The sequence below is a fragment of the Bufo gargarizans genome, chromosome 1, assembly GCF_014858855.1.
Source record: "Bufo gargarizans isolate SCDJY-AF-19 chromosome 1, ASM1485885v1, whole genome shotgun sequence".
In the NCBI taxonomy this organism is placed as follows: Eukaryota; Metazoa; Chordata; class Amphibia; order Anura; family Bufonidae; genus Bufo; species Bufo gargarizans.
The window spans coordinates 735,909,362-735,934,713 of record NC_058080.1 but is presented as its reverse complement, the minus strand read 5'-3'; the positions used below and the strand labels follow the sequence as shown (position 1 = coordinate 735,934,713).

General features: G+C 50.2%; 1 protein-coding gene across 2 annotated transcripts in view; it reads right to left on the bottom strand.

Annotated features, from left to right (window-relative positions):
* The window catches only part of LOC122937812 (C-type lectin domain family 10 member A-like), a 67,150-nt gene that overhangs the window by 3,159 nt on the left and 38,639 nt on the right, over positions 1-25,352 (bottom strand). For both annotated transcript variants that reach the window (XM_044292896.1, XM_044292907.1), the window contains exons 5-8: positions 19,935-20,218; positions 8,241-8,264; positions 7,026-7,192; positions 587-672 (exon numbers count right to left, since the gene is read on the bottom strand). In XM_044292896.1, coding sequence (XP_044148831.1) covers positions 587-672; positions 7,026-7,192; positions 8,241-8,264; positions 19,935-20,218 — 561 coding nt within the window. The remainder of the gene's footprint in view (positions 1-586; positions 673-7,025; positions 7,193-8,240; positions 8,265-19,934; positions 20,219-25,352) is intronic.

Below are 25,352 nucleotides of genomic sequence, written 5' to 3'. Positions count from 1 at the left end.
CTCGGGGGCAGAGACACCATCACTAACACACATATGGGCAGTCAGGGATAGGCGCACTGTCAGTAATATTACTAGGGGCAGTAAATTGGCATCAGCACTATATATATATATATTTATATACTGTATATATATATATATATATATATATATATATAGTACCAGGTATAATTTATACTGTCAGATATAACACTATATACACTATGTATGAGGCTCCTATGATGTATTGGGGTGGTGAACAGTGATAGTATATACCACACCTGGTACTATATTATATATATATATATATATATATATATATATATAGTACCAGGTGTGGTATATATTGTTAGATATTACACTGTATATACTGTATTATGAGGCTCCTATAATGTACCGGGGATGAGCAGTGATATATATATATAGTACCAGGTGTGGTATATACTGTCAGATATAACACTGTATATACTGTATGTATGAGGCTCCTATAATGTACCGGGGATGAGCAGTGATATATATATATATATAGTACCAGGTGTGGTATATACTGTCAGATATAACACTATATATACTCCCGGCTCTCCCTGCTGCCTCTCCCGCCGTCACTCACTTGATGGATCCGTCCGGCCACTTCCAGGAGTCATCCTCTCTATGTAGACCGATCCAGTAACTTTCTCCAGTGCTCTCAATCAGATTCTGAAACCAATGAAATCACAAGAACTTTTCAGAACTTTCTCAAATTTTCAAGATCTCTGCTTGTTTCAGTGAATTAGAGACTCTTGTTTCTAATTAGTGGCAGTAACCCTGGACATGGCTTAGGGCACTTTCACACTAGCGTTTTTCTTTTCCGGCGCTGAGTTCCGTCCTAGGGGCTCAATACTGGAAAAGAACGGATCAGTTTTGTCCCCATGGATTCTGACTGGAGAGCGATCCGCTCAGGAAGCATCAGGACGTCTTCAGTTCAGTCTTTTTGACGTTTTAGGACAGAGATAAAACTGCACCATGCTGCGGTTTTGTCTCCAGCCAAAAAAAACTATAGACTTGCCTGAATGCGGGAACCGCCAGTTTTTTCCATAGGAATGTATTAGTGCCGGATCCATCCTTCTGGTCTGCGCATGAAAAAAAGGTGAAATACAATAAATGCCGGATCCATTTTGCCGGATGACACCGGAAAGACGGATCCGGCATTTCAATGCATTTCTCTGACTGATCAGGGTGAAATGAGCCAAGAAAATAGTTGTAATCAAATCAATGTATACGCCAGGACATGATGGGGGTGAGAAGAGCAGCGCAGGTCAGGATAGGAACCTCGGCGCGCGTTTCGCCTCAGCTTCGTCTTTGCTGTACCTCTGTCTTTGGATATTGGTTCTATTGAGTGATAGGTTTCACCTTAGAGTTTTGTTCTTTTTAGGGATTTGTACACGTTTAGTGTGATGTTCTTATAGGCTACATTTTTAGCTTCTTCTTCTACTGGGCCAAACAATTATTGATATTACTTTTTTGATTTGACCATGTTTGCGTTCATAACTTAGTTGTGCTTGACATGTGTGGCGAAACCAACCTCGCCACTGGGTTTTGGAGGGGACTGTTTAAAAGCCTCTTGCCTCAGGATTATGGCCCATAGTAACTTTTAAACCCCTGAACCTATTCCAGGGAATTTTGGATAGGTTTGTCCCCAAGTTATACTGTTTAAATTGATGTAAGTTATATGTATGGACAATGTAACCTCACAAAGTTGTAACAACTTATAATAAGTGTAACTTGTCAGCTTGGGAGGAATATGCTGGGTGTGGTTCTATTGTCCCATTGTGTGTTTAAATGGTGATGTCTGTCCTGTTGTCTCCACATGTGTATTGGTGATCTCCCCTTTGTCCTGAGAGATAATTGGATTGTCTTCGGTCGTCTCCCAGGCAGAGAGGAGGAAACCATGATGCATTGTGGGGATATGTTGTATCTGTTCTGTGTCGCAGTCTCCCTTCTGGTCCTCTGGGGGGCGGGAACGATTGGTTGCTGTATTTACATTGTGTGTGTTGTGAATTACTGATTGGTTGGATTTCAAAACCCTGTGGGCAGTACTATGTTTAGTTTTTATCAATAAAAGAGGCTGTACTTGAAGTACAGTCAGACCACTGCTTGACCCTCAAGACGGAGCCTTGTCTCGTTATTGGGGGGATTCCCTGTATGCTGTTGGAGACTGATTGCCAGGAGTGTAAGCCGATTGGATGCTTTTCCTGCTCGTCTGCTGGCAGCTATCCGCGAGGTTCCAGTTTGGAGTGCTATTTTGTATCCAGTTCGAGAGGTTGGTGTTCTGCAGTAGCTGTGCCTGTCTCCCGGAAAGGGGCATATCGCCTAAACGGATTTTAACCCCTTGTCTGCTGAAACAGTGCCGTTACATTGGTGGCAAGCAGCGGGATCATTCCTACAGCCAGAAGGACAGCTACAGGAGACACCATTTCTGTGGATTCTACAATTTAAGGGCAACGCATGTCTCAGTACAGTGACCCTAAAAGCACCAGGATGGAACCAGCAGTGGAGTACAGATACTCTGTTGAGGAATTTGACCGTATGATGTGGTTGCGGCTGAACTTCTTCGGACCCAATCCAGCTGAGAAGTACGTGAAGTTCGTGAGGAGTCTAGTGTCTAAGACCCTACTATACCGGGCAGAAGGTGACGGTCAGCTGCCACGTTGGGTGGACCTCCATCGGAAGTTACGGTTGCGGGACAGTGGGAGCCCAGTCTCCATTCCCCAGCGGCAGTGTGAAGTGCAGGGAGGGGAGAGCAGCGGCCTCCCTCCCCAGCGGCAGGCTGAGTTACAGGGGGCAGAGGTAGTTGTTCCTGCCCCCCAGCAGCAGCATGATTTTTTGGGAATTGGGAGCCGAGTCTCCATTCCCCAGCGGCAGGCGGAGTTACAGGGGGCAGAGACAGTCGGTCCTGTCCCCCAGCGGCAGAGTGTCCTACAGGGAATAGAGAGCCCAGTCTCCTTTCCCCAGCAGCAGGACACTGTATTGGGAGCGGATGCGGTCGGTCGCCCTCCCCAGCGGCTGGAAGTATGTATGGGAGAGGAGCACGTTACCCCCTCTTCCCAGCGGCAGCTTAACGCACCAGGGGGAGACAGTAAGCCCCACAACAGTGCAGATGGGACCGTGGTCTCTGCACTTACAGCACAGGGGGTAGGGACAGTCGGTCCTGTCCCCCAGCAACAGGGCTGTTTAGCCAAAGGGGAGACAGTCGGTTTCCCACTCCAACAACCAGACTCCAACCAGGCTTCTTCCGTGGTAGTGCTGGCACCAGGGCAGAGTACTGCTGATCCCTGCCCACAAAGCAACCTCCACTCCAAGCCAGGGAGCAACTCAGAGACCGGGAGTACCAGCTACAAATATAATCTTGGTGGATTCACTGGACAGAGACAGGCTACGAAAGTCAGCAGGTCCAGTATTTGGTTGTGGGTGGGCTGCCAGACTAACTCAGGTACCGACCGGCGTGAGGTCAGGTATCTGGTTAGTCTTCCCTGGGGGGGGAGATGTGTGGCGAAACCAACCTCGCCACTGGGTTTTGGAAGGGACTGTTTAAAAGCTTCCTGCCTCAGGATTATGGCCCATAGTAACTTTTAAACCCCTGAACCTATTCCAGGGAATTTTGGATAGGTTTGTCCCCAAGTTATACTGTTTAAATTGATGTAAGTTATATGTATGGACAATGTAACCTCACAAAGTTGTAACAACTTATAATAAGTGTAACTTGTCAGCTTGGGAGGAATATGCTGGGTGTGGTTCTATTGTCCCATTGTGTGTTTAAATGGTGATGTCTGTCCTGTTGTCTCCACGTGTGTATTGGTGATCTCCCCTTTGTCCTGAGAGATAATTGGATTGTCTTCGGTCGTCTCCCAGGCAGAGAGGAGGAAACCATGATGCATTGTGGGGATATGTTGTATCTGTCCTGTGTCGCAGTCTCCCTTCTGGTCCTCTAGGGGGCGGGAACGATTGGTTGCTGTATTTACATTGTGTGTGTTGTGAATTACTGATTGGTTGGATTTCAAAACCCTGTGGGCAGTACTATGTTTGGTTTTTATCAATAAAAGAGGCTGTACTTGAAGTACAGTCAGAGCACTGCTTGACCCTCAACACGGAGCCTTGTCTCGTTATTGGGGGGATTCCTTGTATGCTGTTGGAGACTGATTGCCAGGAGTGTAAGCTGACTGATACGCTTTTCCTGTTCGTCTGCTGACAGCTATTCGTGAGGTTCCAGTTTGGAGTGCTATTTTGTATCCAGTTTGGGAGGTTGGTGTTCTGCAGTAGCTGTGCCTGTCTCCCGGAAAGGGGCATATCGCCTAAACGGATTTTAACCCCTTGTCTGCTGAAACGGTGCCGTTACAACATGTTTATCAGCTATTGGTGGGTGATAGCGGCAGAGGCCGTGGAGGTTGGCATTGCCTTTCTGCTGGTGTTCCCCGCTGTTTTTATTTTATTGTGTACATTATGATACGTTATGAATTTGTTGTAATAAAATGAATTCTATTTATGATCATTTTGGGCATTTTGTCGTTGTTTGTTTGTAAACAACGTTGTAGGTATATTTTGGTCTTCTAAACTTTTGCCCAGATTTACAGTTTCAAATATTGAGGCTTGTTTTTGGTTTATCCTGCTCTCAGCTGAGGGTTTGCTACACTTTTATCCAGTCTCTAGACAATGCTCTGTGAGCTAAACATCATGGACTCGAGACTGATACATTGTAAGTCATTTGTGCCACCGCTGCTGATTGATAGAGCTAAGCTGATGGGGACCCTGCCCTTGTGTTGTCACTGAGGATGGTGAATTTCTTCTCCCACAATTCACCTCATCTTTCTTTCCTTCATTAGTATCTTCTCCCACAATGCCCCTCACATTTCATTCCTCCACTGATATCTCTCCCAACAATGCTCCTCACCTTTCCTTCCACCACTGATATCTCCCCCCACAGGGCTCCTCACCTTTCCTTCCACCACTGATATCTCCCCCCACAATGCTCCTCACCTTTCCTGTCTCCACTGATATCTCCCCCCACAATGCTCCTCACCATTTCTTCCTCCACTGATATCTCCCCCCACAATGCTCCTCACCTTTCCTTCCTCCACTGATATCTCCCCCCACAATGCTCCTCACCTTTCCTTCCTCCACTGATATCTCCCCCCACAATGCTCCTCACCTTTCCTTCCTCCACTGATATCTACCCCCAAAAGGCTCCTCATCTTTCCTTCATCCACTGATATCTCCCCCCACAATGCTCCTCACATTTCCTTCCTCCACTGATATCTACCCCCAAAAGGCTCCTCACCTTTCCTTCGTCCACTGATATCTACCCCACAATGCTCCTCACCTTTCCTTCCTCCACTGATATCTTCCCCACAATGCTCCTCACCTTTCCTATCTCCACTGATATCTCCCCCCACAATGCTCCTCACCTTTCCTTCCCCCACTGATATCTTCCCCCACAATGCTCCTCAACTTTCCTGTCTCCACTGATATCTCCCCCCACAATGCTCCTCCCCTTTCCTTCATCCACTGATATCTCCTCCCACAATGTTCCTCACCTTTCCTTCCTCCACTGATATCTCCCCCACAATGCTCCTCACCTTTCCTTCCTCCACTGATATCTCCCCCCACAATGTTCCTCACCTTTCCTTCCTCCACTGATATCTCCCCCACAATGCTCCTCACCTTTCCTTCCTCCACTGATATCTATCTCACAATGCTCCTCACCTTTTTTTCCTCCACTGATATCTCCCCCACAATGCTACTCACCTTTCCTTCCTCCACTGATATCTCCCCCCACAATGTTCCTCACCTTTCCTTCCTCCACTGATATCTTCCCCACAATGCTCCTCACCTTTCCTAGCTCCACTGATATCTCCCCCCACAATGCTCTTCACCTTTCCTTCCTCCACTGATATCTTCCCCCACAATGCTCCTTACCTTTTCTGTCTCCACTGATATCTCCCCCCACAATGCTCCTCCCCTTTCCTCCATCCACTGATATCTCCTCCCACAATGTTCCTCACCTATGCTACTCACCTTTCCTTCCTCCACTGATATCTCCCCCCACAATGCTCCTCACCTTTCCTTCCTCCACTGATATCTCCCCCACAATGCTCCTCACCTTTCCTTCCTCCACTGATATCTACCCCCAAAAGGCTCCTCATCTTTCCTTCATCCACTGATATCTCCCCCACAATGCTCCTCACATTTCCTTCCTCCACTGATATCTACCCCCAAAAGGCTCCTCACCTTTCCTTCGTCCACTGATATCTACCCCACAATGCTCCTCACCTTTCCTTCCTCCACTGATATCTCCCCCACAATGCTCCTCACCTTTCCTTCCTCCACTGATATCTTCCCCACAATGCTCCTCACCTTTCCTATCTTCACTGATATCTCCCCCCACAATGCTCCTCACCTTTCCTTCCTCCACTGATATCTTCCCCCACAATGCTCCTCACCTTTCCTGTCTCCACTGATATCTCACCCCACAATGCTCCTCCCCTTTCCTTCATCCACTGATATCTCCTCCCACAATGCTCCTCACCTTTCCTTCCTCCACTGATATCTACCCCACAATGCTCCTCACCTTTTTTTTCTCCACTGATATCTCTCCTCACAATGCTCCTCACATTTCCTGTCTCCACTGATACCTCCCCCCACAATGCTCCTCACCTTTCCTGTCTCCACTGATATCTCCCCCCACAATGCTCCTCCCCTTTCCTTCATCCACTGATATCTCCTCCCACAATGTTCCTCACCTTTCCTTCCTCCACTGATATCTCCCCCACAATGCTCCTCACCTTTCCTTCCTCCACTGATATCTCCCCCCACAATGTTCCTCACCTTTCCTTCCTCCACTGATATCTCCCCCACAATGCTCCTCACCTTTCCTTCCTCCACTGATATCTAGCCCACAATGCTCCTCACCTTTTTTTCCTCCACTGATATCTACCCTCACAATGTTCCTCACCTTTCCTGTCTCCACTGATACCTCCCCCCACAATGCTCCTCAGGAGGGTTTCAGTATCTCTTACTTGCAGCTCGATGAGCTCATCTTCCACTCTGGCCAGTGAGGCTGATTGGCTTGTGCAGTCTACTTCAGCATCAATTCTCGCTTTCTTCTGACTGGAGAAGTAGTAACACATCTCATCAATCTGATGCCACCACAAGGGGCAGTAGTTAAAGGAGTCAGATGTATTTTCTGGAAGCACAAGGAGGTGGAGAATGAGTATTCAGAGGTAGCAAAAAAATCTAAAAATGGCCTAATATTTAGATGGGTCTAAAGCGACTGCAGGTGGTGGTAACACAAGCAGGCGGGGCATCAAACTGCCAGCCATAGCCACGCTGGTGGTAGGTGCTTCCAATGAAACGTGGTATACAGTGTATATATATGTACAGTGTACTCCTGTCTAGCCTTTCCCATTGATCGCCTTTCTTTGCTACAGAATTTTGCGTCACAATTCTGGCACAAAATATATCATTGTAGACCACACCCCTTTCTAAATAAGTCACGCCTCTTTCACACTTAGCCACGCCTCCTTGGTGGGCCTGGCGCAGTGGGCTTTTGTAATGCTACATGCTCTGTTACACGGATCATGGTAAGCGGTACATGTCTGTTACGTGTGGATCGTGATACTTTTTTCTTACCTGGATAGTGATGCATGTCTGATGTGTGGATTGCGGTACGTCTGTCACGTGGCTCGTGGTGCATGTCTGCTGTGTGGATCGTGGCATGTTTCGTGGTACACTTGTATTACGTTAATCGTGGTACATGTTAGTTATGTGGATCATGGTATATGTCTGTTGTGTTGAACGTGTTCATGTCTGTTACATGGATCGTGGTAAGTCTGCTCTGTGGATCATGGTGTGTCTCTGCTCTGTAGTTCGTGGTACGTCTCTGCTCTGTGGAACGTGGTATATGTCTGTTGTGTAGATTGTGGTATATGTCTGTTTCGTGGACCATGGTATGTCTGTTACATGGATCGTGGTACATGTGCTACATGGATTGTGGTACATGTTAGTTACGTGGATTGTGGTGTCGTGTAGGTCGTGATAAGTGTCTGCTGTGTGGATTGTGGTACGTGTCTGTTACATGGAACGTGGCACATGTTGATAACATGGAATGTGGTACATGTCTGTTTTGTGGATCATTGTACATGTCTGTTTGGTGGATTGTGGTGTCTGCCATGTGGTTGGTGGTATGTATATGTTACATGGTACATGTCTGTTTGGTGGATCGTGGTACTCACCGTCAATGTTCACGATGTCTGAACCTGAGAAAGAGCAGAAAACAACATCCTGAGTGAGAGCGTTATATGCACTGAATGATTAGATCCGAGCAAAGTGTAAGGGTGAAAACCTGGAGGAAAGGAGGTAATTACCCGTAATCACCCCCCCCCCTCCACAGACCGCCCCACTGGTGGGCAGGAGGTCACACATTAGCCTCCACTCTCTTAAAGTGGTAGTGCATTATTAGGCCACTTAAGTGATCTGTGATTAACAGCCAGTACAGTACAGGGCGCCATCTGGCGGCTGTGCAGTCCAGCGCTGTATAACGGGGGTGCTCTCCTCCACAAACCAAGAGTGCTTCAACATGGGCAGAGACAATCGTTACTAAGCCGTGTCACGTAATAACATGCCTCCTAAGTGTCCCTCCTTTTACCCATGTCCCTTTGTCCCTCTTTTTGACCTGGGGAATTAAAGCTTAAACGTGCATTAATACATTTACTAAATTGCTCCGCATGGTTTCTACCTGTAGATTAGACCAGAACTTTATCATTTGGTGCAATTTGGACCTTAAAATATCAATAATGCAATGATTTATGTGCTAATATTTACAGTACAGACCAAAAGTTTGGACGCACCTTCTCATTCAAAGAGTTTTCTTTATTTTCATGACTATGACAATTGTAGATTCACACTGAAGGCATCAAAACTATGAATTATCACATGTGGAATTATTTACATAACAGAAAAGTGTGAAACAACTGACAATATGTCATATTCTAGGTTCTTCACAGCAGCCACCTTTTGCTTTGATTACTGCTTTGCACACTCTTGGCATTCTCTTGATGAGCTTCAAGAGGTAGTCACCTGAAATGGTCTTCACTTCACAGGTGTGCCCTGTCAGGTGTAATAAGTGGGATTTCTTGCCTTATAAATGGGGTTGGGACCATCAGTTGTGTTGTGGAGAAGTCAGGTGGATACACAGCTGATAGTCCTACTGAATAGACTGTTAGAATTTGTATTATGGCAAGAAAAAAGCAGCTAAGTAAAGAAAAACGAGCGGCCATCATTACTTTAAGACATGAAGGTCAGTCAGTCCGAAAAATTGGGAAAACTTTGAAAGTGTCCCCAAGTGCAGTCACAAAAACCATCAAGCGCTACAAAGAAACTGGCTCACATGCGGACCGCCCCAGGAAAGGAAGACCAAGAGTCACCTCTGCTGCGGAGGATAAGTTCACCCGAGTCACCAGCCTCAGAAATCGCAGGGTAACAGCAGCTCAGATTAGAGACCAGGTCAATGCCACTCAGAGAGCTAGCAGCAGACACAAATCCTGCTAGGGGAAGGAAGCAGGCTTTGTCCTGTCAGGACAGGCTCTGCCTGTCCTAGCCAACCTTATCACAAGAGGTTGTGCATTTCGGTTGCATGTCCCCTCCTGGGCTTGCATTGCCTAAATCCAAGCTAAATCCATTGCCTAAATCCAAGCTAGAGCTTGAGGTACTCAAAGCCAGGACGAGAAGTTCCTAGGATTATGTACAGTAACCGTTCAACCGTTTACCAAGTCTGGACTCAACTTTATTTCTTCATCATCCAAGTTGACCACCCCCTTTGCACTGCTTCGGACCACACTCGTCTGGGATCCAACCATATCCAAAGGTAGGAGCACCGTGACAAGTGAGACACAACATCCCCAGGGATATTGTGGCCTATTTATCACCACTCTGGCCTTCCTACCTATGGGTATCATAACATCACTTAAAATGGAGCCTTGCGCTTCCGCTGCTTTATCGCAGCTGGCGTCGCGACTACTTACTCTAGCAGAGGGAGATATAATCATAAATACTTCTTAAGGGATCCCCCAGGCGGCATGTAGTGGGCTTGTTGCATTATAATAACCAATCATAAATAAGGCGGTCATATGACGGGGGCTCGGATACAGTCCATGATCCCAGGACGGGGGCTCGGATACAGTCCATGATCCCAGGATGGGGGCTCAGATACAGTCCGCACTCCCAGGAAGGGGGCTCAGATACAGTCCATGATCCCAGGACGGGGGCTCGGATACAGTCCATGATCCCAGGACGGGGGCTCGAATACAGTCCATGATCCCAGGATGGGGGCTCAGATACAGTCCGCACTCCCAGGAAGGGGGCTCAGATACAGTCCATGATCCCAGGACGGGGGCTCAGATACAGTCCATGATCCCAGGACGGGGGCTCGAATACAGTCCATGATCCCAGGACAGAGGCTCGGATACAGTCCATGATCCCAGGATGGGGGCTCAGATACAGTCCGCACTCCCAGGAAGGGGGCTCAGATACAGTCCATGATCCCAGGACGGGGGCTCGAATACAGTCCATGATCCCAGGACAGGGGCTCGGATACAGTCCATGATCCCAGGATGGGGACTCAGATACAGTCCGCACTCCCAGGAAGGGGGCTTAGATACAGTCCACGCTCCCAGGATGCGGGCTGGGATACAGTCCACACTCCCAGAACGGGGCCCAGATACAGTCCATGCTCCCAGGAAGGGGGCTGGGATACAGTCCACGCTCCCAGAATGGGGGCTGGGATACAGTCCACGCTCCCAGGATGGGGGCTGGGATACACTCCACGCTCCCAGGAAGGGGGCTGGGATACAGTCCACGCTCCCAGGAAGGGGACTGGGATACAGTCCATGCTCCCAGAATGGGGGCTGGGATACAGTCCACGCTCCCAGGATGGGGGCTGGGATACAGTCCACGCTCCCAGGATGGGGGCTGGGATACAGTCCACGCTCCCAGGATGGGGGCTCTAAAACAGTCCACACTCCCGCAGCCCTATTAGGCCTAGACACCCACCAGTATGGCACCCCCGGCCACACGTATGTTTGGCTTCTTCTTGGGGTGATCCGTCATACTGGTGGTTACGGACCTTACTCTTCGTTTTGTGGTGCGTCAGTCTGTGTCATGAAGATCTTATCACTTTTATGCCATTTCTTTGTGCTGGGTTATAATGGACAGTATTATAATCTCCAGCGGGGTCTCACTTACCTAGCGCTCTGTGAATCACACAATGTATAAAGTCTATACATACAAACCGCTGCAGCAATATCCTGCCGTGTATGTCTCCTGTCCTATAGGGGAGCCAACGGGAACATGGAAAATACGGGACCATAGAAAAGCCCTATGTGTGGAGTTCCGTGGAGTACAGCACCCCCTGAAATACAGCGCCCAGTGGAGTAAGGCGCCCCGGGAAGAACAGCACCACCTGGAATACATTGCCCAGTGGAGTACGGCACCCCTGTAGACTACAGCGCCCAGTGGAGTACGGCACCCCTGTAGACTACAGCGCCCCCTGAAATACAGAGCTGAGGGACACTACACACATCTCCACACCTCATACCGTCACTGTACGTACACCTCCGCCCCTCACACGGTCACTGTAGGTACACCTCTGCCCCTCACACGATCACTGTAGGTACACCTCCGCCCCTCACACGGTCACTGTAGGTACACCTCCGCCCCTCACACGGTCACTGTACGTACACCTCCGCCCCTCACACGGTCACTGTAGGTACACCTCCGCCCCTCACACGGTCACTGTAGGTACACCTCCGCCCCTCACACGGTCACTGTAGGTACACCTCCGCCCCTCACACGGTCACTGTAGGTACACCTCCGCCCCTAACACCGTCACTGTACGTACACCTCCGCCCCTCACACGGTCACTGTAGGTACACCTCTGCCCCTCACACGATCACTGTAGGTACACCTCCGCCCCTCACACGGTCACTGTAGGTACACCTCCGCCCCTCACACGGTCACTGTACGTACACCTCCGCCCCTCACACGGTCACTGTAGGTACACCTCCGCCCCTCACACGGTCACTGTAGGTACACCTCCGCCCCTCACACGGTCACTGTACGTACACCTCCGCCCCTCACACGGTCACTGTAGGTACACCTCCGCCCCTCACACGGTCACTGTAAGTACACCTCCGCCCCTCACACGGTCACTGTACGTACACCTCCGCCCCTCACACCGTCACTGTACGTACACCTCCGCCCCTCACAGGGTCACTGTAGGAACACCTCCGCCCCTCACAGGGTCACTGTAGGAACACCTCCGCCCCTCACAGGGTCACTGTAGGAACACCTCCGCCCCTCACACGGTCACTGTAGGTACACCTCCGCCCCTAACACGGTCACTGTAGGTACACCTCCGCCCCTCACACGGTCACTGTACGTGCACCTCGCCCCTCACACGGTCACTGTAGGTACACCTCCGCCCCTAACACGGTCACTGTAGGTACACCTCCGCCCCTCACACGGTCACTGTAGGTACACCTCGCCCCTCACACGGTCACTGTACGTACACCTCCGCCCCCCACACGGTCACTGTAGGTACACCTCCGCCCCTCACACGGTCACTGTAGGTACACCTCCGCCCCTAACACGGTCACTGTAGGTACACCTCGCCCCTAACACGGTCACTGTAGGTACACCTCGCCCCTCACACGGTCACTGTATGTTCACCTCCGCCCCTCACACGGTCACTGTAGGTACACCTCCGCCCCTCACACGGTCACTGTACATGCACCTCGCCCCTCACACCGTCACTGTACGTACACCTCCGCCCCTCACACGGTCACTGTAGGTACACCTCCGCCCCTAACACGGTCACTGTAGGTACACCTCGCCCCTAACACGGTCACTGTAGGTACACCTCGCCCCTCACACGGTCACTGTACGTACACCTCCGCCCCTCACACGGTCACTGTAGGTACACCTCCGCCCCTCACACCGTCACTGTACGTACACCTCCGCCCCTCACACGGTCACTGTAGGTACACCTCCGCCCCTCACACCGTCACTGTACGTACACCTCCGCCCCTCACACGGTCACTTTAATTACACCTCCACCCCTAACACGGTCACTGTATGTACACCTCCGCCCCTCACACGGTCACTGTAGGTACACCTCCGCCCCTCACACGGTCACTGTAGGTACACCTCCGCCCCTCACACGGTCACTGTACGTACACCTCCGCCCCTCACACGGTCACTGTACGTACACCTCCGCCCCTCACACCGTCACTGTACGTACACCTCCGCCCCTCACACGGTCACTGTACGTACACCTCCGCCACTCACACCATCACTGTAGGTACACCTCGGCCCCTCACATGGTCACTGTAGGTACTCCTCCGCCCCTCACACGGTCACTGTAGGTACACCTCCGCCCCTCACACGGTCACTGTAGGTACACCTCCGCCCCTCACACGGTCACTGTAGGTACACCTCCGCCCCTCACACCGTCACTGTAGGCACACCTCTGCCCCTCACACCGTCACTGTACGTACACCTCCGCCCCTCACACGGTCACTGTACGTACACCTCCGCCACTCACACCATCACTGTAGGTACACCTCGGCCCCTCACATGGTCACTGTAGGTACACCTCCGCCCTTCACACGGTCACTGTATGTACACCTCCGCCCCTCACACGGTCACTGTAGGTACACCTCTGCCCCTCACACGGTCACTGTAATTACACCTCCACCCCTAACACGGTCACTGTATGTACACCTCCGTGCCTCACACGGTCACTGTAGGTACACCTCCGCCCCTCACACGGTCACTGTAATTACACCTCCACCCCTAACACGGTCACTGTATGTACACCTCCGTGCCTCACACGGTCACTGTAGGTACACCTCGCCCCTCACACGGTGTAAGAAGGAACAAGGAGCCGTCTTTGACGGAAGATACGTGTCACCGAGGTTCCTGGCCTCGGTGAGGTAAGAACCAGGTTTTTTCCTGAAGTGTCAGGTCTGTAGTGCAATCTGACACTTCAACTGTTAGAATGGCTGTAAAGCCAATCCGGGCCGGTTCTTATTGGGAGCAGCCAAAGAGCAGGGTGGGTGGCTGTTCCCCACGGTTCCAGGCCGGATTTTGGCTGGAATATAAAAAACCCAGCCAGCATGTTCAGGTGTGGATTATCCTCCATGACAGAGGAGCTGAGGAGTCTGTGGTTTGAGACACGGAGGGATCTGTTTGTGTGAGCCATAGGCTGGGGAAACAGGCCACTAAAGACTGCTGCGGACTCGGGGTGAAAATCATCTGCTGACCAGGTGACGTCTTTTTGCACGGTGAACTTTGTGTGGAGTGAACCGGCACCAAGACTGAACACTTTCTTTTGGCTTGTTTTCTGGCTATGTGTGAATAAACACTGAACTTTGATTTAAACCTTGTTTTTTGCCTCTGTACTGCGTCCACTTACCCTGCCTACCAAAGCGAATCCCCACAATTGGTGTCGGATGCGGGCAAACGCAGTGAGGCAGGCCTGAAGGCCGAAAAGTTTTTGTTTATCCGGGCACAAGTGCATGTCCTACATTAAGCCGGCAAGGTTACGACCCGTATCCCCTGACAAAATGGAGGCGGTCGTGAAGGCCCTCGTGGAGGCTAACTTGCAGCAGCGGGAGACTAACAAGCAGCAACAAGAAACGAACCAGCTGCTATTGCAACATGTGATGGCGTTGCAGACGTCAGGAGCGTCCCAGAATGTCCACGATGCCTGGAAAGCTGTCCGCGTGGCGATTCCGAAGATGACTCCCTCGGATGACGTCGAGACCTATCTGGCGGTCTTCGAAAAAGTGGCCATGAGGGAAAAGTTACCCCGAGACCAGTGGGCTGAGGTTGTTGCTCCGTTCCTGGCGTCCGGTCCCCAGCAAGTATTGTTTGATCTCCCCGATGATCAGGCGGCCGACTACCCGACAGTAAAAGGTGAGATCCTGGCGAGACTTGGGGTGAATGTATTGGTCCGGGCCCAGAGGGTGCATCAGTGGGAATTTAACCCGGCTGAACCCGCTAGACCACAATATTATGATCTGCTGCACCGTTTGCAAAAATGGCTGCAGCCGGACATGTTGACTCCCACTGCTATGTTGGATCGGCTGTTGGCGGATGTGTTTTGGAGGGCTTTGCCGTACCCTCTCCAGCACTGGATCGGCCAGGTGTCTCCGAATAATGCCCTGGAGATGGTCGACCTGGTGGAGCGCTATGAGGCCACCAGAAATCTACAGGGGGGTTCTTTTGGGAAGGGGCCAGTCAAACCCCGGAAAACTCCACCCCAGACCAGGCGGCCGGTGCCAGCTAGACCCGCCCGGGATGTACCCCCTGCCGACCCCAACCCGGTGGTCTGCTGGCGTTGTCAGGAGCCTGGACACATAAGGGCTGACTGTCCCTATCGGGGGGAACCCATGGACACCAACTATGGCTTCCGCCACTCATTATATGCCAGGATGTTGTGTGCCACAGGAACTTCAGAGACTATGGACAATAGCCACCTGTGCCAGGTGGAAGTGGGGGGCACTCTGGCGGTGGCTCTGCTGGATTCAGGGAGCCTGGTGTCCCTGGTAAGAGCTGCCCTGGTGCGGCCGGCTGAGTATACTGGCCGAAGAGTCGGTGTTGTTTGCATACATGGGGACTTAAAGGAGTATCCCACCGCCCTGGTCTCTCTGTCAATGGTGGCCGGCAGGTGGATGCATGAGGTGGCCGTCGCCACAAAGCTACCATATGAATTGATCATTGGGAGAGACTTCCCCGGGTTCCCGGCACTCTGGCCGGATACGAAAGTTACCCGGGAGACAGATGTACCCCTAGCAGAGTGGCCTGACTCAAGGGGGAGGCCAGAACCTTGGGAACCGGAGTCAGAAGGACCAGCTGTAGGGGTGACCGCCACTTCGGTGGAAGAGGGGGAGACAACCCCGTTAAGTTTGATGGTGGGAGACATAGAGGATTTGCCGCCGGGTCCTGAGCTGGCAGACCTCAATGTCTCTAGGGATAATTTCGGTACAGCACAACACCAGGATCCGACTCTATCTCGAGCCTGGGAAAATGTGGTAGTAGTTGAGGGTGAGCTGCAACAACCGGGGGCCGAATCTATGTTCCCCCGTTTTGTGGTTCAACAGGAGATGCTGTACCGGGTAAATAAACTATGGGGTGAACATATTGAACAGCTGGTGGTGCCCCAGGCATATCGCAAGCTCGTGTTGAAATTAGCCCACCAACATGTTCTTGGGGGACACCTGGGCCAGCAGAAAACGCAGGACCGGATTTTACAGCGGTTTTACTGGCCCAGTGTGTTCAGAGAGGTAGAAGAGTTTTGCGGTACCCGGAGGCGGTGCCACTGCGTCATACGTCAGCCAAACTCATAGCTAATGAGTTAATGGAAATTTTTTCTAGAGTGGGTCTGCCTAAGGAGGTTCTGACTGACCAAGGGACCCCATTTATGTCCAAGGTCATGAGGGAACTCTGTAAGTTGCTCCAAATAAAACAGTTACGGACATCCGTGTATCATCCGCAAACGGATGGCCTGGTAGAGAGGTTTAACCAGACGTTAAAAAATATGCTGAAAAGAGTGGTGTCTAAGGATGGGAGGGACTGGGACCTTCTTCTGCCCTATCTCATGTTCGCAGTGCGAGAAGTGCCCCAGGCCTCTACTGGGTTCTCGCCCTTCGAACTACTATACGGCAGACACCCTCGTGGTTTATTAGACGTCGCCAAAGAGGTGTGGGAACAACAAACCACACTGCACAAAAGTGTAGTTGAGTATGTCACCCAGATGCAGGGACGGATGGAAACAGTGTTACCTCTGGTTAGGGAGCTTATGGAGGCAGCGCAGCGAGCCCAGAGTAGGGTCTATAATCGGCAGGCTCGGGTCCGAAACTTTAACCCGGGTGATCGGGTGTTGGTTTTGGTACCAACGGTAGATAGTAAGTTCCTAGCTAGGTGGCAGGGGCCCTACGAGGTACTAGAAAAAATTGGACCAGTAGATTACAAAGTACACCAGCCAGGGAGGCGAAAGCCGGAGCAGGTGTACCATGTGAATCTGCTCAAGCCGTGGAAGGAAAGGGAAACCTGTACGGAAGACAGCCCACGACCAGGGTTCCTAGGGTAAGCGGTTTTGGCCCCTCAGTCTGAAGCAGGGGAAGCGGCTGTCACAGTGAAAATTGCTGACAGCCTCTCCTCTAAACAGGCTCAGGAAGCCAGGGAGTTCATTAGTCGGAATACGGATGTGTTCTCAGACCTCCCTGGACGCACGTCCGTAATCCGGCATGACATTGTCACTGAGCCTCAGGCGAAAGTCCGGTTAAAACCTTACCGGGTACCCGAGGCTAGGTGACAAGCCATCACGGAGGAAGTGCAGCTAATGCTCCAGCTGGGTGTCATCGAGGAGTCAAAAAGTGAGTGGGCCAGTCCGATAGTATTAATACCCAAGCCAGACGGGACATTGCGGTTTTGTAATGACTTCCGCAAACTTAATGAGGTGTCCAAGTTTGACGCGTATCCCATGCCCCGAGTGGATGAGCTTATTGAAAAGTTGGGCCAAGCCCGGTATTTTTCTGTGTTGGACCTCACCAAAGGGTACTGGCAGGTACCCATGACGGAGGCTGCCAAAGAAAAAACGGCTTTCGTCACGCCAGAGGGGCTGTATCAGTACAAGGTATTACCCTTTGGTCTACATGGCGCTCCCGCCACGTTTCAAAGGTTAATGGATATTGTACTCCGTCTACATCGTCGATACGCTTCAGCGTACCTGGACGATATCGTTGTCCATAGCAACGACTGGGAAAGTCATTTACCTAAAGTCCAGGCTGTAGTGGACTCCCTTAGGAAGGCTGGCTTAACCGCTAACCCAAAAAAGTGCTCGATAGGGTTAGAAGAGACCAAGTACCTGGGGTATGTCATTGGGCGCGGAGTGATCAAACCTCAGGTGAACAAAATTGAGGCAATTAGGAATTGGCCCCGACCTGTAAGTAAAATCGTTCCTGGGTATGGTGGGGTACTATATGAGGTTTGTCCCCAATTTTGCTACAGTCGCCGCACCATTGACAGGCCTTTTGAAGGGACGCAAGTCAGTGACGGTCCACTGGAATGAGCAGGCGGAAAAGGCTTTCTCCGCTTTGAAGTCGGCCCTGTGTGGGTCCCCGGTTTTGGTGACGCCCGAATTCAAAAGGGAGTTTATAGTGCAGACCGATGCCTCTGAGGTAGGTCTCGGTGCTGTACTATCTCAAGATCTTGACGGGGAGGAGCATCCCGTTGTCTTCCTCAGCCGGAATCTCACCCCAGCCGAGACTAGGTACAGTATAGTGGAGAGAGAGTGCCTGGCCATCAAGTGGGCACTCGAGTCTCTCCGCTACTACCTTTTGGGGAGAAGGTTCACTCCCCTTTGAAATGGATGAGCCAGGCCAAAGAGAGGAATGCTCGGGTCACCAGGTGGTTCTTATCTTTGCAGAATTTTAAGTTTTCCGTGGAACACAGGGCAGGCAGGTTACAGGAAAACGCGGATGCCCTATCCCGCGTACACTGTCTGGCAAGTGTTCACTCCCTCAGGGTTTAACAAAGGGGGGGGGTATGTAAGAAGGAACAAGGAGCCGTCTTTGACGGAAGATACGTGTCACCGAGGTTCCTGGCCTCGGTGAGGTAAGAACCGGGTTTTTTCCTGAAGTGTCAGGTCTGTAGTGCAATCTGACACTTCAACTGTTAGAATGGCTGTAAAGCCAATCCGGGCCGGTTCTTATTGGGAGCAGCCAAAGAGCAGGGTGGGTGGCTGTTCCCCACGGTTCCAGGCCGGGTTTTGGCTGGAATATAAAAAACCCAGCCAGCATGTTCAGGTGGTGGATTATCCTCCATGACAGAGGAGCTGAGGAGTCTGTGGTTTGGAGACACTGAGTTGTCTGTTTGTGTGAGCCATAGGCTGGGGAAACAGGCCACTAAAGACTGCTGCGGACCCTGGGTGAAAATCATCTGCTGACCAGGTGACGTCTTTTTTGCACTGTGAACTTTGTGTGGTGTGAACAGGCACCAAAACTGAACACTTTATTTTGGCTTGTTTTCTTGCTATGTGTGAATAAACACTGAACTATGATTTAAACCTTGTTTTTGCCTCTGTACTGCGTCCGCTTACCCTGCCTACCAAAGAGAATCCCCACAACGGTCACTGTATGTACACCTCGGCCCCTCACACGGTCACTGTAGGTACACCTCCGCCCCTCACACGGTCACTGTACGTACACCTCCGCCCCTCACACGGTCACTGTAGGTACACCTCCGCCCCTCACACGGTCACTGTAATTACACCTCCACCCCTAACACGGTCACTGTAGGTACACCTCACCCCTCACACGGTCACTGTACGTACACCTCGCTCCTCACACGGTCACTGTAGGTACACCTCCGCCCCTCACACGGTCACTGTAGGTACACCTCCGCCCCTCACACGGTCACTGTAGGTACACCTCCGCCCCTCACACGGTCACTGTAGGTACACCTCCGCCCTTCACACGGTCACTGTAGGTACACCTCCGCCCTTCACATGGTCACTGTACGTACACCTCCGCCCCTTACACGGTCACTGTAAGTACACCTCCGCCCCTCACACGGTCACTGTAGGTACACCTCCGCCCCTCACACGGTCACTGTAGGTACACCTCCGCCCCTCACACGGTCACTGTAGGTACACCTCCGCCCCTCACACGGTCACTGTAGGTACACCTCCGCCCCTCACACGGTCACTGTAGGTACACCTCCGCCCCTCACACGGTCACTGTAGGTACACCTCTGCCCCTCACACGGTCACTGTAGGTACACCTCCGCCCCTCACACGGTCACTGTAGGTACACCTCCGCCCCTCACACGGTCACTGTAGGTACACCTCCGCCCCTCACACTTACAGGCTCTACTGGTTAAGCATCTTCCAGCCTCGCTCAGTCTCTGCTCCAGGTCTTCTTGCCTCTTCTTCTGCTGCTCTGAATATCCTCTTCTGTTGTTGTCCAGGTTCCTCTCTGTCTCTTGGAGGGATTGTCTTACATTGTTTAGTTCTGTAATCTTTTGGTTTAATGTCATTGTTGTTGAGTAGAGTTTCCTCTTGGTTTCTGCGAGAGAGGTTTTTGTCTGAGTCAGCGTCCTCTCTAATGTCGTCTTCTCTGTACGGACTGATCTGAGGTTGTCCTCACATCTAGAGAAGAAAGCAAGATATGAGACCAGCCTAAAATAATCCATTGTAAGGCGCAGGATCACAACCAGATGTAAAATGTCATGAAGTTTAATGGAAGACAACGCGTTTTGGGGTTCTATGGACCCCTTTGGCAAGTCTTTGAGGCTGAAGAGGAAGAGACCAGAGGCACGGCCGTTCATTGCCAGCACGTGGGGCGTCTTCTTCGCTGTGCCGGCAGTAAACGGTCGTGCCTCTGGTCCCTTCCTCTGCAGCCTAGGAAGAGTCGACCCCCTAGACATGCGAGCAGGAGATGGCGGAGCCAGGCTGTGACGGGCGGACCGGTAAGTAAGACCCTATTTAATTGTCTGGCAACCTGGTGAGGTTGCATCATGGAGGTCCAGGCGTCTAACAAGCAGGAGACTTGCTTAGACTCCCCCGTCCAGGCCCCTGTAAGTAGCTTCTTTATGGGCTTAAGCAGGGGTTTATGGGAAACTACGACACTAAAGATAGTCTCTATTTCGTTTCAACCTAGACCACAAAAGAGTCGGGGCTCAAATCTCATGGAGACCCGAAAAAGAAGGGAAGAATGTGTGCGACCTGCCAAACAAGGCTTCTGGAGCCATATAAAAAACCTTTATGTCCAGAATGCCTTTCCAAAATTCTTAAGGACGAGTGGTCATCTCTACTCTCGGATTTGAGAGCTATTGTAAGAGAGGAGGTACAGGCGGCAACCTCAGACCAGAACCCAGACCCAGTACCATCTTCCCCGCCTCCAAAAGAACCAGGATCCAGTTAGACTCTGATTCAGAGGAAGAGGGATTATGTGGTTCAGATGAAATGGAAGATGAGGGCTCAGTGTCCTATCCTCAGGAAGAACAGAGAAGATATTTATTTTCGTCCGAGGATCTAGACCCCTACTCAGCGCTATAAGACAAACCATTGCTATTGAGGAGGAGGAACAGGCGCGCTCTGTTGAGGACGAGATTTTTGGCGGCCTAAAAGTCAGGAAAAGAAAGGTCTTCCCGGTAAATAAAAACTTAAAAGTCCTCATTACACAAGAATGGGCAGATGGAGAAAAGAAACTCTTCATTCCCAGAGAATTTATAAACAGGCTGCGCTTTGATCTGATGGACACTAAACTCTGGGACGAGGGCCCGAAAGTAGTCCAAAGTAGTAAAGAAAACCTCAATCCCGTTTGAGGATTCATCGCAGCTAAGGGATCCCATGGATCGGAGGTTGGATGGTTTACGGAAAAAATCCTGGGAGTCAGGGGCGGCTGCAATTAATACTAACATCGCTGCCACTTCAGCTTCCAGAGCCTTAGTCCTATGGATAAATCAACTGGAGAATCACCTCAGGGCTAAGACATCCAGGGAAGAGATCCTAGAGTCACTCCCTTTTCTAAAGATGGCCTCAAGTTTCCTGGCTGACGCCTGAGCGGAATCTATTAGATTTGCAGCTAAGTCGCAGTCACAGACTAACACTACTAGACGTGCCCTCTGGCTTAAGTCCTGGTCTGGAGATGTAGCATCTAAAAACAGACTCTTCTCTATACCCTTTTCTGGCTCCTTTATGTTCGGCCCAGTCTTGGACTCCATCCTCCAAACCGTGGCTGCTAACAAAAAAGGCTTTCCTGAAGAAAAATTAAAAAAACGCAGCCCTTTCGTAGAGCCTCTGGCCAGGGTCAGACCAAGTCTTATAGAGGGAAAGGTAAATAAGGTCGTTGGGGAAAAAAAAGCGTAGCACAAATAAAGAATGTAAGATGAAAGTAAATCATGGAATAATTTTGCTTGACAAAATTGACTCTAGCTTTTTGTGTAAGTGTAACACCCCAGAGTTGTGTTACTACATGCCTCTACCCCGCTACTATCTTCTAAGAGCTTTTACACTGTCATCAGATGTGATTTAGCTTATGTCCTCTACAACTGTGCATCTAAAGCCATGTTAAATATAATTGTTTCTTGTAATTTTCCAGGTTACCAGCAGGTGGCAGCAACACATTGGCCAGGTACAAGTCCCAGTTTAGTGAATCTAGGCTGGAATGGATTATTCCAGCTTAGTTCCCCCTCTCGAAGTGGGCTGTGACCACATCCTGCAGCATGGGTGGAGAAGGAAGTTAGAGTTAGTGTTGCCCACCCCCTGCTAGGGGTAGGGTGTGTGTGTGAGGAGATCCCCTGCATAGGAAAGACAGCAAGGATCTTGTCTCGGCTGAGACCTGATCACATTCCCAGACTGAGCACCTTCAGCCTCAGCTGGAAGAAGAAAGCATAAAGTACAACCTCCAGAGTTCCAGGAAGAAAGCATCCCCTGAGAATCTGTGAGTCAAGTCCAGAGACCTAGAAGAAGTCACTTCCTCCTCAGCTAGTCTGTCCCAATACAGCAGAAGTTATAGAAAAGTGCAAAAGATTAATCCCTGCCACAATTACAGAGCTACCAAGCAGACAACTTATCCTGCAAGCTCCGCACCTTTAAAGCAGAAGCATTCATTCCTGCCAATCATTGCTACAACCTGCTGGGACCAGAGACCAAAGCTGTATACTGCTTGGATACAAGTTATCTTCAGTAAAGAAACGTTTGAACTTCATCTAAAGGTCTGGACATCATTTCTGCTGCAAAATTCCTCTATTACTCCTCCTATCACTACACTCAAATCTATTGCAAGTAAGTCAGGAGTCCAGCCGTACCCAGGTAGGACACCATTATCACCACCCTATAGAGACATTATAGGCCATTACACTACTCTGGCATTCCTAATCTGGGACGTGCATTATAACATCTTGGAGGGCCCTGTGATTGTACCCTGCGCACGCTGCAATTGGCGTCACAAACAAATACAGACTATTACCCACCTGACCCGGCAACTGCATTAAAGTGGGGTCAGCTTACCCATTCCTGGTCACTCCAGGAGTCTGGAAACAGTGAGGCTGTTCCATTCCTTGAAGCCAACCTCCTTGCTCTTGTCTTCCATGGTAGATCTGACATAACCTAGAACTTTGATGGCTAACCTCCGTAACTCCAGCTGAGGTAAAACTACGACTCCCAAGATGTACACTTGCTTGGCTGTTCTCAGAACTCTATAGAAATGAATTGAGCATGTTCCTAGTTTCACCACAGATGGAGTGCCAGAGGTTGGCCATTACTGACCTAGAAATTTTTTTTGGGTCATTGCCTTGACCACCTAGACATACACCAGAGAGTATTGCATAGAGCTTCAAAACGCTGTGGTAGCCCTTTTAGTCCAGTGTGCCAGTCACCATGTGCAAGATGCCAACTTTGGATCCAGCAGAAAAGCCCCAGACCATCCTCATCCTCCCTACTCCATGTTTGACAGTGGTGTCACACTGAAGAACCATCCTTTCACCTACTCTATACTGTACAACAGGGATGCCCAACCTGTGGCTCTCCAGCTGTTGCAAAACTACAACTCCCAGCATGCCACGATAGCTGTAGGCTGTCCAGGCATGATGGATGTTGTAGTTTTGCAACAGCTGGAGGGCCACAGGTTGGGCATCCCCGGTGTACAACAGCCCTGTGTGGTGTAACAGGTGCATCCAGTTTTGAGTCGGCAGTCCAAAAGACCTTCCTCCAGTCTTCAGTAGTCCACTGAAGGTGCTGCAAGCAGTGACTTTCTTACTGACTGGAACTTTTGATGTAACTTACCTCTATATATTTATTCTGGAAGAGGAGAATCGCGGGAGACCTAGTGGGGGCATCTGATCTGTCTTTCTGATTACAGCTCCATATGGAGCAGATTCTTTCCCAGATTATTATTCTTACTAATTACCAATGATTTAGGGGACAGATTATATGATAACTACACCTGCAGATTTCGGGGTAAGTGTCCTCTATGCTGAAGGTGAAATTAGTTCTACCTCCGGAAAATTGGAGAGGAATTAACCGACCGAACGAAGGGTCAATTTCATCAAGAATGGTGAGAAAGAGAAGATGATGGTTGCAGAGCGGGCTTGTCTTGCTGCTCATTTTCTGGACCAGTGGAGTTCTATGTCCCCTGCTGAAGGGCCGCAGCTGGCACCTGGCAGCTAGTCCTCCTTCTCTGTCCCATAATGTGTGCATGCGCTTTCCATCTCTTAAAGGGCCAGTGCACTCTTGTACTAATCTCCACCACTCAATGGATAGACACTTGGGGGTACCTAGGTAACTTTCATAGGGAAACAAGCCTGAGTCATAGGTTGTCTAGATTGCTAGTTTTTTGTAAAGATGTGCTTTTTTCTGTTTTTCTGCCCGTGTACCCCTCTGCATTTTTCTCACTCTGCTGCCTGCCCTGACCTTGGACTTATTTTACGGATTTGCATGAACTTTTGCTACCCTGACCTCTGCCTGTTAGTGATTTTGTTTTGCCTTACTCTTGGTGCTTCACACCAGTGGCCATGGGTCAGTTATCAACCACACAGGGAGGACTACAGCAAGTAGTGTAGTGTCCTTGAGCAGTGGTACTGTGAAATCTGGACATTTATAGACATTTTCCCTTGTTACCCTATGCAAAATTATAATCTTCTTACGTTATTTCACTTGAAAGGGTTAATGTGCATGGTTTACTACTGTGCAACTGCATTTTATATGTTGTGATATATATCCTGTTCATTCGCTCTGTATTTTCAAGGCACTGTGGAAAGGGTTAATGAATACTGAAATACTTTGGGGACTTTGAATGAGAAGCTGGTAATTTTCCACAGCTGTCATAGAGTTTAAAGAAGATTCTATTTTAGAGGGAAAAAGCCAGACATTTACCACCCAAACCAGACAGACTGACCTTGTGAATGTCTGGTTTAGGTCGTTATGTCTGGAAACTTGTTTTTGTCTGGAAAAACTGCTGCATCATTACCATTGAGTATCATTGAAGCTTTAATGTAAGTCTATATCAGACGGGAGCTGAAACAATGTATCTTTTGTGCTGAGTTTCTCCACTCCACCCCTCCCACTAGAAGGTTCCAGTCTAGCTAAAACTGTATATGAGGAGAGCAGTCAGAGCCCCTAGTGTGCTGCAGTTTGGCAAAAGTGCTTGGAGGGGAAGACTCTGCCAGTCTGCATGAGTGACCAGAAGAAGATGCTGAGATGGGGATGCTCAGCCATAGACCCTGGATCACCAGCCTTGGACTAGGGTACCAGCCTTCTGAGAGGAGATAGAGAGAGAGAG